At 39.2% G+C, this 18,723-nt stretch overlaps 1 protein-coding gene across 2 annotated transcripts in view; it reads left to right on the top strand.

The window, feature by feature from the left end:
* LOC114467344 (85/88 kDa calcium-independent phospholipase A2-like) overlaps positions 1 to 17,774 on the top strand; it is a 49,753-nt gene extending 31,979 nt beyond the window's left edge. For both annotated transcript variants that reach the window (XM_028453558.1, XM_028453550.1), the window contains 7 exons: positions 2,299 to 2,449; positions 2,869 to 3,005; positions 8,617 to 8,771; positions 8,833 to 8,878; positions 11,115 to 11,230; positions 11,306 to 11,379; positions 17,269 to 17,774. In XM_028453558.1, coding sequence (XP_028309359.1) covers positions 2,299 to 2,449; positions 2,869 to 3,005; positions 8,617 to 8,771; positions 8,833 to 8,878; positions 11,115 to 11,230; positions 11,306 to 11,379; positions 17,269 to 17,413 — 824 coding nt within the window. In that variant the 3' untranslated portion in view covers positions 17,414 to 17,774. The remainder of the gene's footprint in view (positions 1 to 2,298; positions 2,450 to 2,868; positions 3,006 to 8,616; positions 8,772 to 8,832; positions 8,879 to 11,114; positions 11,231 to 11,305; positions 11,380 to 17,268) is intronic.
* Positions 17,775 to 18,723: the final 949 nt, after the last annotated feature.

Below are 18,723 nucleotides of genomic sequence, written 5' to 3'. Positions count from 1 at the left end.
AAGTTTAACAAAAATTCACCTATCAAGTAAATTCAAACAAAACTAATGAACTGAGGTGAACACAGGAACTTTACCTTTCCCCACTGATCTCCCAATGACAAATATGGTGCTGTTTTTAAACACAGGTGACTGGCCAACAAAGATAATTAGGGGGTGGGAATTTTCAAACATACAGTGGTGAAAACCTATAATTAAACTAATAGAAGCAATGTATCAAACTAAACTATAAACATAATAAACCAATCCAATATAACTCTAAACTAACATTTCTAATTCACTATTAAATCACTAAACAAATTAAACAGACAGCTTCCTCCCCCCCAGTGGCTTCCCCAAGATGGTAGCTTCTGCTTTAACTCCGCCCTCCTTTAGCAGCCATCTTGGATGATGCCACTCTTATTGTTCAGGGGAGAGCTGCAAACAATACAAAACAAAACATGTTGAGTTTCAACTGAAAGAAATATTGATGTGAAGTAACTGAGAAAATAACTTAACTTAAGTGGAGCTACATAGTGTGGCCTCCACACTTACATTCATCCTTTCACCCAGTGAAGTACACACTCTGGATTTTAATTCCCCCACTTTGCTGGTGTCTCCATCGTCTGTCTTGAGATGCACGTTGATCAGGCTGAAGGTGATGGGATACGTGTCTGATATGAACACCTCAGTAGACATGATGGTCGTTGCACACTTGAGTGTTTCCAGCACTGGCGCCAAATCCTCCATCAATTGCCAATATTTTTCCCTCAGCTCCAGCATCCTGGCATCTGTGAGTTTGGTCACTGTGTGGTCTGATAGTACAGCAGACACCGCTGCTCCATTAGTCTGTAAAACTTTTCAATGACTGAATTCCACCTGGTTTTACAGGATTGGATGAGTTTATGAGTGCTTTGTTTGACTCGGTTAATGTAGGTAGCGAAACCCTTGTTAATGGCCAGCTGCAGAATGTGGCCGAAACAAGGAACTGAGTGCCAATTGACTCGTGTGGGACTGTTTGCCGAGACGATATTCAATGCATTGTCATGTACACGAGCAACTACACGCCCCATGTTTCCACAACCTGGTTTAACTTGTCAGCTAAACTGTCAGTAGTATGCCTCACTGACATGCTGTCTGTGAGTAGGACTGCTGACATTACCTGTCAGTTTGGTTTAATGTAGTGGAATGTAACTGTGATGTAGCTTTCTGTATACAAGGAAGTCCAACAGTCTGTTGTGAGGGCCACATTCGTGGTTGCAAGTTGTCTTTTCAACGCTGCGTTCTTCCTCACGTAGCATGTGGATGGTTATGGTTGTTCTAGAGTGGATATTGTACCCTGGCTTGATTTAATTCATTACCTCTCGAAATCCCTGTCAGTCAACAACGTTTATCGACAGCATGTCTGTAGTAACCATGTTACATATCCGCTGGGTAATGCCCTCTGCTTTCGTGGAATCACATACCATTCGTCCCAACACTGTGGTGATTGTTGGATGAGAAGAACCACTCGCTGCTTGTAGCACGGCTGAATGTGACATCTTTAGGTGGTAATTCAACTAAGTTGTGGAGTTGTTGTTCTTTAAAATGCTTCCACATATTGTGCATTTGGCGTCTTTGTAGTCATTAACCAACTTAAAGTCGCTCTATTACTCCATTACCGTTTTTTTTCCCTCTTCATCCTGTCAGTGTACCGCTTCTCGTTTGTCTTGTTGTTGTCGTCAGAGCCCTGCTTCACTTGTGTTCCCGCGTGTGCGTCAAGTACGTCTGGCGTCAAGCACGCCCTCACATGGACTGGCGGGGAATTACGGGTTCAAAACGCAATTAATTGCAATTGCAAACAATTAATCGATAATCGATTAATTGTTTGCATCCGTAGTCACAACTATTTTTGTCTTCCTTTGCTAAACAAAAGAGGTTTACATCAGCATTTTTAAATTTTCCTGATTTTTTTTTTTTAGAGAAACCAAAAGCAGCACAAGTTGTCATTTTCACTGAAAAAGCTGCTAAAGGATGTAAAAAGCTGCTAAATTATTTAAAAAGATGCTAAATTATATAAAAATCAGGCGGGATGTTTATGGGCAGTGGGGCCGTGTGACATCATCAGTCACTTGAGTTCAAGATGGAGGAACACAGGCTCTAAAACTGTAAAGTAGTCCCTTTTTTAAAAGTTATTAAAATGTATGTGGTCCAAAATAATGCATTTTTTTAAGGCATAGATACTACTAATAAGGACATTTCAAAAGTTTTAGGGCACATTTGTAGAAACAGTGAAAGATCCCTTTAAATTAAGCTAATGTTGAGTTGTTCCTGTGTGTGCAGGTAAGTCTTTGGAGTACCTGCGCTGCCTGTACTTCAGGATGAAAGAGCAGGTGTTCAAAGGGTCGAGGCCGTACGAAACCACGCCACTAGAGAAATTCCTGAAGAAAGAATTTGGAGAAGATACCAAGATGACTGATGTTCAATACCCCAGGTGTTACACTGCATTGAAACATCTGAACCTAATCAGGGTTCTCGCCAGCGCAGTCGACATCACAGTGTAGGGGCCCCTACGCTGTGATGTCGGCCCCTATGCTGGTTGAAACACAGCGTAGGGGCCGACATCACAGCGTGGAGCCCCCAATTATGTTACGGCCCCCTCAAGTATGTCTAGCGGCCACAAAAGGAATAACACCCTCAAAATGTAGCAAATAGTGTTTAAGAGGATTATAAATGTCAAAATTTTCCATGGGGGGGGTTTCCCCCTGACCCCACTACAACATGTGCTCCCCCTACACTGTGAAAACTTCCTGGTGAGAACCCTGCTAATGCTTGTGACCACACATGTTTTCACATACAAAGCGACAGTACTGCTGTTTGTTGTATTTCTATGTTTGCTTTCTATTTGTTCAGGGTGATGGTGACCAGTGTTCTCGCAGACCGACATCCAGGCGAGCTGCACATCTTCAGGAACTATGACCCCCCATCCGTCGCCAGCGAGCCCCCGTACTCCACCAGTGCCACGTTCAGACCTCTCACCATTCCACAAGGTTCTTCAACATGCACAACGCTGTTGCACATCATCACATGTAGTGTCACGTGGCTGCTTTCTCGTCCATTTCACTGGGTTTTCATAAACGGTGGATGTTCAATACGAGCTCCTCACGATCGCGAGTTTACCTTTGGAAATGGGAAAATCTATTTGACCCGTTTTTGGGTTTGTTTTATAACTCTTTTTATTTTTAATTGGGCCCCGACATAACACGAAAATGCTTCTCATGCATGTTTTGGGACAGTATCACACATTTACACACTTTTTACTGGAAAACGAGCAGTGGAATGTCTAGAAACTGTGACAAACAGACAAATCAGTCCAATTCTGCCCTGAATCCCATTTACAATTGTGTCATTTAAAGGGTACCTGTAGTAATACATAAAATATTTTTAATGTATTACCAATAAACAAAATATGTGCTGTGCACCTTTTTTAAAAACAAAACACATTAAAAGGACTTTTTTAGAACATATTTATACCTCGGAGCATAAACCAGGACAGGATATGATACACTTTTGTTGATCAGCATGGTGCATTGTGGGAGGTAGATGCATAACAGGTGTATTTACATTGTGGGAAGTGTAGCTTTTCTGTTTACTCTCAGTGCTAAACAAGCTAAATGTGTAACTTCCCCTCGGTGATAAAGTGTAGCATCTAGGTTTAATGTTCACCTTTCTCATTAACTTTCTGCTTCTTGTGAGCTTCCCTGCACCCACTCAGCATCAGAATTAGCCTATCGGACAGAGCTGTTGTTAGCAGCAGAAACGAGCCATGGCTGAGTAGTTAGGTGTTGGAAGTGCACAAATATGGTTAGAAACTACGATTAAAGCTGCGTGAAAGGTTATCTGTTCATTGATTGGATGATGCTCCACTACCTCTGAGGATCAGCACCTAACCAACGGGTAAGTTCTCCTGACAAAGTGGGGTGGGGATGCGGTTAGTGCCATGACACCCCCCCCATTGTATCCCCTGTAAGCAGAAACTTAGTAGTGCTCTGAACAAGTATGTTTACAAGCTGCATTAAAGACTTTCTGTGAAGGAATTCTGTTGGACCGCATCTGGTTTCAGATGTAACTTTGGCTTGGTACCCACTAGCTTAGCCCATTAGCTTTTCCCACAGGTTCCTCTCATAGCAGCTAAGCTTGAAGCAATCCTCACATTCCACCCAATTTGGTCCGAACGCCAACGTTTTAAGTGTGTATCCCATTCTGATAATATGGAGCCAACGTCTGGATAACTCTGACTTAGTGTTATTTGGCTCAGAGACACAAAAGAAATTATTCTGTGGTGTTTTTCTCTTGTTGTTATAGCAACTATTGGCTTTACACTCCGTCATTGTTCAGAAACTGTAGACCAACAAAACACTGTTGTTGAAACGAAAAGTGCGTCATATCCTGTTCAAAATGTTGACTTCATAGTTTATGCCCGAAGGTATAAAATCATTCTAAAAAGTCCTTTTATTGTTTTTTTTAATAGAAAGGTGCACATATTTTGTTTATTAGTAACACAAACACATTATTTGTGATATACATTTACACTACACGTACCCTTTAATGTGTCGTGATGAACAAGCAGTTCAGATTATTGTGACTACATTCAAATATGAAAAGGCTCTGGTACAAAGACAGGTTTAGCTGATGGTGTATTAGTTTATCTGGTGATGGTTTTATCTGGTGACCTGTCACAACAGAAGCATCTACAATCACACAGGATTTTTTGCAAAACATGAATGTGAGTAAAAGTTGAACAAGTAATAATTTGGGACCATCTAATATCACACATTTCCATAGAATTTTGCATTGAACGGCGTGCTCACTGGGTGATGACAAAATGAGTTCAAGCAGGCAGTGAAACATCAACCAGGAGGTTTGCTTTGTGTGGTTTGAGTTACAGGATTGGAGGATGAGGATGTGTTGATTGTAGGATACACAGAAGAACCAGCATCAAAGCGTAGGAAGGTGACACACCAAGGTGTGTAGACACTGATGCTAACAACGTTTGGACATTTTAAGGCATCCTCAGGTCTCAGAGTGAGGTATCAGTCATGAGACCAAATAGACTCATGACTCAGCAAAACCTCTGTCAAATTAAACGTCATCACACGTCAAATGGCACGACCTCAGGCCTTAAAACATGACACAGCATTTTATTTTGAAGAAACCGGAGATTCACATGATGTCGTCAATTTGTTGCTACGGATATGAGAGTAAGTTGAAAGCTGTTATTTTTTATTTACTTATTTTTAAAGATTAAGATAATCAAAAGTTTCTATGTATTTAGTAATCAAACAATATATTAATATATCTTAACTTTTAAAAATTAAAAGGAAAGAATGGCTTTTCAACTTACTTTACTTTCGATTTTTTCAAAATAAAATGCCATGTCGTGTTTTAAAGCCTGAGTCTGATGACTTTTATTTTGAAGCCTGTGGCCATGCCATTTGACGACACTAGTTTTGATAAGTGACGCTGTTAGATTTAACAGATGTTTTCCTGATACCTGACTCTGAGACCTGAGGAGGTCCTAAAATGAACACCGTAGTAAAGGGATGTTTGAGAAATACTGGTACAGCTTATGGCTTACAGCTTATGGCAAGCCGTTTTAACATTTAACAGTTTTAGTTTTTACTAATAGGAATTACATTTTGTGTTTGTGTTACACATGTTGAAATGTTAATTGTAAATATCTGGAAATCAATTTTGACATGTTACAGATATATATTTCTGACTAGTCAGAAATATGTACAATTCCATTTCATGATACCTGAAATGTAAGAATAATTGTAGATATTAACAATTAACATTATCACTACTGAGAATTGAATTATTTATATCTACAATTAACATTATGACTAGTGGGAATAGAATTGTAGATATCAACAATTACAATTGTAACTATGTAATGAAGTGTCAGATATCTACAATTCTATAGAAACACATAACGGAATAAACGGCTGCTACTTGGCACTTTATTTAATCACAGATGAGTTGATTTTATTCACATTTTTATGGCATCTTTTTGGAGCAGACACACTGGAGGGATTGTTATTATTCTGCTCTTACACTTGTTACAAAGGAAAAAAAAATGTCTCATTAAAATTATATTTTTGCAGTTTTTTAGATTAGTATTATTATTCAAATTAAAACACCACACGGAGTCTCAAACAACTGTATCCTATGCTTTCACTTCCTCAAATATAAATCTAGTTTGGAAAAAAATACACTATAATAATGAAATCGTTAAATAGTTAAATAAATAACAATTTCAATAACTTTACTCCCTCAAATATAAATCTAGTAAAAAAAAATAAATACAGTATCTAAATATCTGAGCTGGCACAACTCGTCACTTTAGTGCTACTTTTAAAAAGGTTGGGAATCACTGCACTGTGGAAAAAGCCAAAGCTGATTTAACTTCTGACTGCAGCATACGCTCAGAAATGTTGGATTTATTTTCATTTCTCACCTGTACTATAAACATTTGACCATACATGTCATATCAGAATGATCATTGGGTTCTATATTTTTATATTTTCTATTGAAATCAACTTATTTTATCATGCCACTAGGACTTTAAGAAGATTAGCCTGAAATAGGTGGCGCCCCACCTGTCATGTCTCCATTCCCCACCAGAGGGCGCACCACACACTTTGAGAAGCACTGCGTTAATCTTGATTAAATGTGTCTTCATCATGACTCCATAATGATTGACTAATGACGATTAAATGATGTCAAATCCGTTCACTTTTTGGCTGAATAATCAATCTGTGCTGAGTTCTGCTGCAAATTGAGCTTCAGATCATTAAAGTCAGAGGTGGTTAAAGAAAAGTTATACTCGTCTTCAATACTCAAATTAACCCGCACTCGTTTAGCGCAGACTTTTGAAAACGGACGATCGGATCCGTATGCATCCACGGAGACACTGTTCCAAATCGTCATCAGTGTTCTAAAACAGTGATTCTCAACTGGTGGGTCGGGACCCAAAAGTGGGTCGCGGACCTGTACTGGGTGGGTTGCGAACAGCTGGTCAAAAATAAATAAATACTTAAAGTCTCTCATGTTGGATATATCTTTTATTTTGAAAGAAACTTTTCTTATGATAGGCATGCTGTGAAGTGCATGTTGCACAGGAAAATATGTAGATTTATGATTTAAAGAAGAGAATGTGTGTTTAAAACACCTATTTTTGAAAAACGTGGGTTGCGATTTAATGGCCGTAGAAAAATGTGGGTCCCAGGGTGAGACCAGTTGAGAACCCCTGTTCTAAAACAATGTTTAACAGGAGTTCCACAGTGTGCATGGAAAAATGAAAGGAATACCGTATTTTTTGGATTATAAGGTGCACCGGTTTGTTGTTGTTATTATTATTATTATTATTATTATTATTATTATTATTATTATTAATAAGACGCGTTAAACGAAACAAAATGGTCAGATAAGTCAAACTTTATTCAACTCATTAACAGTAACTCTCAACATTGTTCAGGTTTAACACATAAAATACAGAACAATACAGGTACATATCACTCCACGAGGCACCTGACTACGGTAGCCCTAAAGTGCCAAAAATCCATCAAGCATTGAAGCTTCATAGTTTACCAAAGTTGTACTAAAACATTTTGACATATTAATTTCATACATAAGGCGCACCTGATTATAAGGCGCACTGTTGATTTTTGAGAAAATTAAAGGATTTTAAGTGCGCCTTATAGTACGAAAAATACGGTATTTATGTTTTATTTTGGTAGCAGGACATCACCAAAAGTGAATCAGCTGTTCCTTCACCCATTATCAACATTTCTGAAAATTTCACCAAAATCCGTTCATAACTTATAACTAAGTTCTTGTGTACACAAACACACACACACACACACGCCAACAAACAGACCAACATACTTTCAAAAACCGTTTTGGTTTTGGAAAAAAAATAAAAGTATAGATATTTGAATAAAAAATGACTCTGGTAAAAGTATCAAAGTTGATCCCTTACTTGAGTAAAAGTAAAATAGTACATGCGACTAAATGTACTTGTTGTAAAAAAAAAAAAATTAAACAAATGTCCCTTTAATAATAAGACAGGGTTTTTAAACCAGCAAATTCCATTTCTATAATTTTTTTTAAGAATTTGTAGAAAACTGGTACATGGAAACAAGTTAAATCTGTTACCCTTGAACGCCTGGAGAATTCAGCACTCATGATAACTAAAATATGTAAATTTAACGTGTCAAGAAAAAAAAAATGAAAATGCTCAGTTAAACCCAGAGCAGCTTTGAGTTTAACATTTTTAAAAACTTGAACATGTGAAGCATAAAACTAAGGGACCTGTCTAACAGAAAAAAGCTCAAACTACCAAAGTTGTGCATCTTTTTATGTCATGACGTCATCTTCAAAGGTCTTAAAAGTAACAAACTCATTTTTAAAATAGTGGAGTAGGAAATATTTGTTTTTAAAAAATAAGGAGTAAAAGTAAAAAGTCACCAAAAAAATTAATACTCAAGTAAAGTACAGATATCAGAAAACAACTACTTAAGTACAGCAACAAAGTATTTGTTTTTCGTCACGTCACCTCTGCTTATAGCTCACCTTCTTCTTTCCCTTTCCTCTCAGATCAGCTGGTATGGAGAGCAGCTCGATCCAGTGGAGCCGCGCCCACCTACTTCCAACCAATGGGACGTTTTCTGGACGGCGGGCTGCTGGCCAATAACCCCACGCTGGACGCCATGGCAGAAATCCATCAGTACAACAAAACTCTGAATGCTGAGGTGAAGCTCACGTATGTTTGATAAATACTAGAGCTGTTTTTTTAATTTATCTTTCCCTCAGGGCAAGGACACCAAGAAGTTGGGGATGGTGTTGTCCCTTGGGACAGGTAAGACTTTTAATGATGTGTAGAAAACAGCAGCAGCACTAACCTTCAACTCACTCACAACAATAAGTTGGTTCCTGTTACTGAGAAATAAACGTGTGGTTAGAGGTTAAAGGATCCTCCACAGTTTTTACAAATGTGACTTAAATCTTTGAAATGTACTTATTAGTAAATCTACAACTAACAAAACACATTATTATGCATCATATTCATTTTATTAACTTTTAAAAATGGGACTACTTCACAGTTTTAGAGCCTCTGTTCCTTCATCCTGTAATCACATGATTGATGATGTCACACGGCCCCACTTCCTGTAAACATCCCATTGTTTTCTATTGGAGTGAAACATTCAGCCTGATTTTTAGATCTGTAGATTAGTAGCTTTATAGATCTTTTAGTAGCTTTATAGATCTTTTAATAGCTATATAGATCTTTTAGTAGCTTTATAGATATTTTAATAGCTTTATAGATCTTTTAGTAGCTTTATAGATCTTTTAGTAGCTTTATAGATGTTTTAGTAGCTTTATAGATGTTTTAGTAGCTTTATAGATCTTTTAATAGCTTTATAGATGTTTTAGTAGCTTTATAGATCTTTTAGTAGCTTTATAGATCTTTTAGTAGCTTTATAGATCTTTTAGCAGCTTTATGGATCTTTTAGTAGCTTTATAGATCTTTTAGTAGCTTTATAGATCTTTTAGTAGCTTTATAGATCTTTTAGCAGCTTTATGGATCTTTTAGTAGCTTTATAGATCTTTTAGTAGCTTTATAGATCTTTTAGTAGCTTTATAGATCTTTTAGCAGCTTTATGGATCTTTTAGTAGCTTTATAGATCTTTTAGTAGCTTTATAGATCGTTTAGTAGCTTTATAGATCTTTTAGTAGCTTTTTCAGTCAAACTGACAATTTGTGCTGCTTTTGGTTCCTCTCAAAAAACATGAAAAGTTAAAGATAAGGGGTAAGGCCAGATTTGAATGGGAACGTCCACATTTTATGGTCACTCCACCCAGAGTGTGTAACTGGGATGAAGGCACGCAGTGACCAACTTAAGTTTGATAAGAATAGCACGCAGACAGAAGCTTTGCTGACTGACACACATGGGAGAATAGAGCCCACATTGAACAACTCAGCACCATCAGCTTGTCCTGTCAACGCTGTGTTTCATAACCTTTTACACCAATTATTCAAATGGTGAACTAAATTATTAATGATATATTTCATTTATTAGAAGAAACAGAGAACATGTGTGAGATATGGTATTTCATACTGCTAATAAACTGAACACTTTATGTGTAGTTTCTAGGGCTGTGCATTGCCATGAATCTGACGATACGATACAATTCACGATTTGCATGTCACAATACGATATATTCCAACACTAAACAATACAATATACATCACAAAATATTGTAATATCAATAATTACAAATGTCACCTTTACAAGTACAAAATGGAATGAAATAGAATTTATTTCATTTTTTTACCACTTGCTAGAACAAGTAAATGGTAACTAACTGTAATTCAAGAACAAATATCAAAACAAGTGGAATGTTTATCAAACTGTCAAATTATATTTTTCAAAAAAGTTTAACTTTTGCTTCTACAACAGATTATGATTTTATGTTTTAATTATTTTTTTTAAGTAGCTACATACATCTATCAAAGTGCTCAGTATGTTTTATGAAAATAAAGTGCTATCAACTACCAGCTCAATGCATTGAGCAGTGATGCAGAGCTGATGTTCACGTATCACTGACACCTAGTGACTGGGAGTTTAACTGTTCTAATGTTAGCGCAATTTAACGTTTTTTTTTCTTTATTACATTTTTTTTGGATTGATACATTAATTGGACAGTGGAATACCACGATATATCGTGGAATACATTTTTTTTTCAAACACCCTTAGTAGTTTCACTGTTCTACCACCAGGGTTTGTGTGGACACAGTTTGTACCATTTCTTGATAAATTGTTGATAAATTGATAAAACCAATATAGTACTTAGCGTGGAAATGTTGGTACGTACGATTGTGTGTGTGCGCGTGCGTGCGTGCGCGTGTGTGTGTGTGTGCGCGCGCGTGCACTAAACACTGCTGTGTGTGTGTGTGTGTGTGTGTGTGTGTGTGTGTGTGTGTGTGTGTGTGTGTGTGTGTGTGTGTGTGTGTGTGTGTGTGTGTGTGTGTGTGTGTGTGTGTGTGTGTGTGTGTGTGTGTGTGTGTGTGTGTGTGTGTGTGTGTGTGTCCAGGTAAACCTCCTCAGGTGGAGGTGAGCTCAGTGAACGTCTTCAGGCCCTCCAACCCTCTGGAGCTCGCTAAGAGTCTGGTAGGAGCCAAGGAGCTGCTGAAGATGCTGGTGGACTGTGTGAGTACAGTGATGATGATGAAGATGATGATGATGGAGTGTGTGTCCCTTAAACCTACTGTTGTGTGTGTTCAGTGTACCGACTCTGATGGATGCGCTGTGAACAGGGCCAGAGCCTTTTGTGAGATGACGGACACACTCTACCAAAGGTGTGTGTTTGTTTTTAATAGGGCTGGTTTACCCCCAAAATAAAGGTCCCAGAGAGCGGGGACCCCCACTGTACCTGAGGGTGGTTGAATAAAGGGGAGAGATTTTTGGGGTCCATCTATAAAGTCAGTAAAATGATGGTCTATTGTTCTATGAATCTGTGATAACTATATTTATTTATTCATCTGAATAATATCCACTGTTATCCAGTGTCAGTGCCTGATCCTTTCAACACAAGCGTAAATCACGTCTACATCCAGTAAACTTATTTTACAGCACTTTGTGTACTATTTAAAAGGTTGAATCCTTGCTATTTAAAAATAATTAGTTTGTGTTTTCTAAATCTGGTGCCAAGATTTCCCAATTGGGAATTGGGATTGTAAATGTATGTTTTGAGTGATTTATTTTGCTTTTTATTTTATTTTCTGTTTGGTTCTATTTCCTAATATTTGGTGAGATGTCTCAGTATGGGATGCACACTTCCTGCAGCCCTCAGAAGCACTTTTTCTCAATCCGCTAAGCCCATTTTGCGTTCTATCAGGTTAACTGTCCACAGGCCTGGTAGGTCTGTCCTGCTATCTGCGAACCGGTGGGTGTGTCCAGGGCGCCCTTGGCTGGGGGCTGCTGTTCCACGCTGGGTGTGTGCCGTTGGAGTGCCGCGGTGGCGGCCCCCGGTTGCTTCCAGGGGGGCGACCTGGGGCATTGCCTTGTGGCTTGCGGTTGGGGGTTGGGGTTGGTGGCGGGGTGCGCTGGGTCCTCGGCTCCTTGGGGCTTTCTCGGGTGTGTATACGGGGGGCGTCTGGAGGGCTGCTCGGTTGTGGGGGGGGTGGCCTGGGGCTCCCTGGCCCTCGTTCTTTCTGCTGGCCTGGCTGCATCTTTGGGTCTGGGGCAGCGCTTGGGTTTGCAGTAGCTGTTCTTACATCGGTCTACGATGCACTGGGATGTGTTGGGCTGTGGGATAAAACTGGTACTGGGCTTAACTTTAGACAAGTTGATCCTAAATACCTGTTCTAGGTTTCCCACTCACTCATTCTCTCTGTCCACAGCCACCACCATTATACCTAAACTTCACAATTGTCACCAGACTGGCTTGATTACACAACACAATATGTTCTACTACAACTTCACATCTCACTCTCACTTTAAAATAATCAACTCATCCCCACCCTTTCCATTACCTACCTTGAGTCTCTCCTCCCTGCTCCCTTCCCCCCACCCCCTCACCCAGGTGTAACACTGCCCTCTCTTTTTATATCTTCCCTTTAATAAAGTACAGTATTAATTACCCTTCCTTAGGGAGGGCTGGTGAGGGTCACAATTATGCAATAAAATAAATTCATTTATTTAATTGCAATAACAAAACATGCATTTCTGTCTTAAATAGATTGCACTTCTTGTAGTGTTGACCTTTGACAGCATGTGCAAACAAAGAAAAAAAAGATTGCAAGTGACGGAAGTGACGTAGTCTACACGCACGTGTTTAAAGGATCTGAAGCAATCAGGCACTGACATCCAGGAAGTTTAGTATTATTTGGTCCATAGTATATAGTCATCTTTTAACCCATTTTATTTCTGATTAAAACAAGGATTCTCATCTTTAAGATGAATATATACTATGGGGCAAATAATAGTAAACTTCCTGGATAACAGTGGATGTTATTCAGATGAATAAATAAATGTGGTTATTATAGATTCATAGAACAAAGTCAGTCTTTGCTTATTTGCACCCTTTTTTCTGCAAATACACTAAACGTTCCATATTTTAACCTATTTTAACCTTTAACCTTTTTCTTGCCATATTTTTGCTCCTTTTAATGCATTTTTGCTCTATTACTCCCATTTCTGACACTTCTCTATCACATTTCAATGCCTTTTCTGAACATTTTTTCCACTTTCAAGACATTTTCAGCACTTATAAACTTATAAACACTTATAAACCCTTTCTACCATTTTTCCCCCTATTGTCACATATGTTGACTAAGCATGTGGAGATTAATCGATACGAATCAAAAATCTAGATACATAAGTGCACGATGCGGGTGTATCGATCCATTCAGTGTGCATCTGTACAATTTACAGGTGAAATCGAGATGCATCGGTCACTGCGTGCCTGCATCGGTAAAATCCATGGTTGCATTGATTTTTTCATCCATCCATCATCCATCCATTTTCTGACCCGCTTGTTCCTGTTTTCAGGGCCGCGGGACGGTTTTTTCAATCTGTATTTCATTCTATCCTGTTTTTCCAAGGCACATTGAATGCACCACGTGCTTCTGTTTTGTTTTGAACAAGGAAGCCGGGAAGCACGTTGGTACCGCAACAAAGTTATAACATGAAGGTCAGTGAGAGGAGCTGCAGCAGCAGCTAGAGAAGAGATTTATAACTCACCTAAATACTTTAAATCAGGCGTAGAAAGATTCTAAACTTGACCAGAACACCGTGCTGCTAAACCTGCACAAACTGAGGGGCTCTGCTGCCCCCACCCCCACCCTGTGGCAAACTGAAATCAGAGCTCCAGTAAAACTGGTTAGAGAAGTATCTGTAATAACTTAGTCCAAGGTAGTACTCTGGCACCTCCCTCTACCTGTGATAGTGTATTTTATTTTATTCTTTCTTTGTCTTATTGACGTTAAGGCTGCGTCTCATTTCTCCCCCTTACCCCTCCGCCTTATGGCGCGTTCACACCAAAAGCGTTAGGTGTACTCGCATCTAGGGAGCGTCGTGAGGTCGCGCTGCGCATCCCGCGCCTCCCGTGCGGCGTTTGAAGCTTTTCATTTTGAGATTTAAAGCTTTTGACGTGTGTCCGGCGCCTCCAACGCGGCTGATACTGGAGTTGGGATTGTTGAACATTTGGGGCATAGCCTGTCGTGTCGACCAATCAGGAGTTTTCTCCACGGTGATGAATTCAGAAAAAAAAACACAAACCGGAGACAGATGGACAGGCACTCTTCTGCTGGAATAGAGCGCCTGTTGTTGGTGTAATGGTAGGTAATGCTCGCGCCGATGCTGGTCAGCAGGTCGTCAAACTGGGCACGGGAGAGACAGAAGTAGCGCTGAAAGCGACTCTCGTCCGAGCGCAGCTCTGGTGAATCCAGAAACGGCACAGAAGCACAAATAAATCCAAGCCACTCTTATTCCACCACACTTCTCTATAGCCCTCTGACATCACAGTGCACACACTGAGTCACACCAAAATACATCCAACCAGAAACACCGCCTTCTCAACACAATGTTCCACCACTTCACAGTCACTGAGTGAAATATGAACGTAACTGATCGCCACAATATCATCTATTGTATAAACACCACCGGCAACAGAGAAACCCCTCCCCTAAATGCGCTCAACGTGCTCAATGTTCCCAACTTGTTTGGACGCGCCTCCAGAGCGTCTTCGACGCAGGTGACAAGTGTCTGATTCAGTGAGCAGAAGCGTCCAACCAGGGGTGTGAGGCACGATTTTGACGCCAGAAACGCATTTGGTGTGAACGCAGCATTAGCCCCACCCCTCTGAAATGCACGTTCACAAGAGTCAGAGGGGTGCCCCATTTCACTATTGTGTAGAGGCGGAGCTTTTACCGATGCTTACTTAAAACAGAGGGGAAGGAGGAGTTTCAGAGTTTCCCGCAACTCAGCAACATGGCGCAGAAGGACTCGCATAAATGTAAGCCTATTTTTCACATAAAAAGCTTACAAAGTTATATAAACCGGTTGTGTTTTATGCCAAGTTAGGACGGCAGTAGTTTGGCTGAAGTATGTCGTATGTAGCTTCCATATGTTTTTGTTTCATAGCTTTTGTTTTATAACCATTTATTATTAAGGTGCGTTCACACTGAACGCAGCTGTAGCGACTGCAGTCACTTCAATCACCTGTGATGAGTCGCTTGAACACAGTGGTGCTTTTTTGCCTTTCGTCATCAACAAGGTGTGTGTGTGTGTGTGTGTGCGTGTGCGCTTGTGTGTGTGGATTAATTTACGGGGTATGGGAGAACAGGGGAGACTGATCACTTCACTTATCATAAACAGAGCTGCTTTTACAGTAGAAATTACGGTGGCTGGGAAGTGTCAGGTGAATGCATTTACAGAAATGAACACAAATGCAAAATGGCCACAACAGAAGTGTTTCCACAACGGAAGTGTTTCCAACGGACCGGTATTACAGACGGACACGTTTCTGGCGGATGTTTTTAACTTGTCAGAACAGAGAAGAACAAGAAGAAGACATCGAAACACGTATGAAAGTAAGTGAAGGTTGATTAGGATACTCTTATATTTTTCATATCAGGCTATCATATCATAATACCCGTCCGTCGGAAACGTTGTGGCCATTTTGCATTTGTGTTCGTTTCTGTAAATGCATTCACCTGACACTTCCCAGCCACTGTAATAACTTAAGGAGTTACTAAAGGATGAGTTCACTCAGAATGCAGGCTTATTTAAGAATGTAACCGCTTTAATTTTGCCCCGGTACGTTTAGGTTACACAATAGTTTAGGTTAGGATTTGAATGTAATCTCGTCAATTCAGTTGCTACAGTCGCGTTTGGTGTGAACACCCCGTTACACACAACAGCAACAGACATGACGACGCTTCGGCTGGAAAAGTACACAAAAACATCCTTGGCTCAGCTCCGCTGATATAAGGGCGCGGTTTTATGACATCAAAACTGTGAGATGGAGTGAGAGGGGCGGGGGTGTGGGCGAGAGTTTGGAGGTGAAGGCAGAGGAGGGGAGGGGTATAAAAAGTATTGAAATTGGGCCTAATGTGAGGGTCTGTTTACAGCAGCTGTGACTGTTAAATAATAGTTTTGATCTTTTTCTGCACACGCAGTTATGAAAGACCTAATAGTGAAAGGTTATTATTATTATTCATATTATAAATGTTAATGCTACTGTATTAGCCTAATGTCTACTGAACAGTTCATATTAGTATCTGTGACAGACAGGAATATGGACATTACTATTGAAAGTGTCTCTTTAAGTGATGATGTCACTGTTTACTGTTTAAGTTGTGACAGTGTGATAAACAGGTTCTAAATGTGAGGAACCACTTCCTGTTCCTTATGTTGACTCTGGTTCTAAATCTTAATCCTACTAATGAAAAAGCCTGTTTTTGTGTTTAGTTTTTTTAAGAGGCCAAAAATAAGTTCCATAAAATGATGCATAGTTCTAGTAGAGATTAGAAGCAAAATGTGCACTTCTTGTTAAATTTGTTGTCCACTGCCTCTAGTACTATACTGAATTACAGTTACTTATTTACTATTTACATTTTTGGTATAATTTCATTAAATCATGTTGAATCGCATCGTACAAAATCGCATTGTGTAGAAATGAAGTGGCATCAAATCAATATCAAATCGTATCGTATCGTATCGTCAGGGGATTCAGTGAATCGCTAATGTATCGTATCGCTGGTAGTGTAGCGAGATACGTATCAAATCGTTGTCAGTGATGGAGATTCACATGCTTCATGTTGACCCATTATTGTCACTTTGAACCTCTTTTGACCATACTTCATATCTATTTTTGCCAATTTAACCACATTCACCTTTTGTCATGCCCATTATTTACCAGTTTAAACTAATTGTTTTTACTTTTTAAATTTCATTTCCCCATTTTTTTTGTCACTTTTAAGCCAATATTAACACTTTGAGCTATTTTTACCTATTTTTCTTTCCCTTTTCTAATTTGCAACTTTTAACCAATTTCTGTTGTTTTTAAAATCCCATTTTACCACATTTTCCACCATTTCTGGACACTTGTTAGCGTGTTTTTGAGTTGTGCTGATAATATGTTGCATCGCTACTGAACATGTGTGATTTTATTGTGTTGTTATGAACCGTTAATAACACAGAGGAGTGTGTGTGTGTTAATCCAGTGCATTATTGTGTGTCAGACTGAGTCCTCAGCTGTCTCAGGAGGTGATGTTGGACGAGGTGAGCGACTCTGTCCTGGTGGACATGCTGTGGGAGACCCAGATGTACCTGTATGAGAAGAGAACTGTCCTCCAGTCTGTGGCCCAGTCTCTACTGGACACATAAACATCCTCATCATGTCTGACACACAGTACACATCTAACCTCTGTTTTCTCTGTTTGGGAACAAACTCTAAACCAGTAGAAATCCAGTTGGATTTTTATCTACTTATTACTTTAACATGGTAAAAGATAAATAAAAACTCTCTCTTATTATTCCACATAGAGGACCCATGTTCTGCCTGTTCTGGTCTGTTCTGAATACTGACACATGTAGCCTCACACCTGATTAAGTTAAATAAACTTTGCTGAACTCAGCTTTGGACTTTGACTTAAAGGAAGAAACTGACAATGTGAAACTTTTTCTGTATTTTCTATCTGGATGTGATTAATGAAGTGTCAATAAAATATATCATTATTTATCCAAACTTAGACTTAGAATGAATTTTTTTCTTTTGACTCCATCATATATACAGTATGTCAGAGTTGAATAGATTTCTTACTGTATTTTGGCCATCCTCCAAGTCTCTCCCCCGTTAGTTCCCACACATGCAACACACTCCTCATCGCGGACATGCCCAGTGTCACTGCTTGCCCCGTTTTTTTGATTGTTTTCTCTCACCGTCACGACTCAGTTCCACACATGCTCTGGTTGAGTGTGAGCTGCTGGGAACTTCAGCTTCAACTCTTGTGGAACCATTTTCTATGTCTTGTAAACTCCTTTCCTCTCCCTCTGAGCTCTGCCCATCACAGGTGATCTCTCATTCAAAGGTGCACTGCTGCCACCTACATGTCACCAGCTGGTCACTACATCATGGTACAAGTTAGATATTCACCGGAGAGCTTCGTCACACTGTCTCCTAGCAACCTCAGCCGAAAAACACACTTCACATCTATAGACGTGAATGGCACTCAATGAGTTAACGATCAATGTAGGGTGTCAAACCTTTTTAATTTGTGTTAAATGCAGATGACACTAATATTTTCTGTAATGGGGAAATTTTGCAGCAGCTTTTGGAGGTGGTCGCAGCAGAAATGAGCCATATAAATGATATCATTCTACATTTTATTTAATGTTGCCTTTTAAAGGTCCTTAGGTCACCGTACAAAGCTTCAACTCCAAAAACATACATTAAATACAAAACATTAAAAAAAATGGTGGACAACATAAAAAAGATGGTGTAAATAGTTCAAACCATATTTTAATTCAATGTTATCTGGTTCACATTTCATAAACACTTTTTTAATACCAACAAATATTTAATCATTCACTTTATTCTTATATATTAAACAAACATTTATTTTTGACATTTTTATTTTCAATAAAACAAACATTTGATCAAACATTTCACAAACACTTTTTTCATTAAACAAAAA

The sequence above is a fragment of the Gouania willdenowi genome, chromosome 1, assembly GCF_900634775.1.
Source record: "Gouania willdenowi chromosome 1, fGouWil2.1, whole genome shotgun sequence".
Lineage (NCBI taxonomy): Eukaryota > Metazoa > Chordata > Actinopteri > Blenniiformes > Gobiesocidae > Gouania > Gouania willdenowi.
Note: the sequence above shows the minus strand (reverse complement) of the source record. Positions and strands in the feature narration are given on the sequence as shown.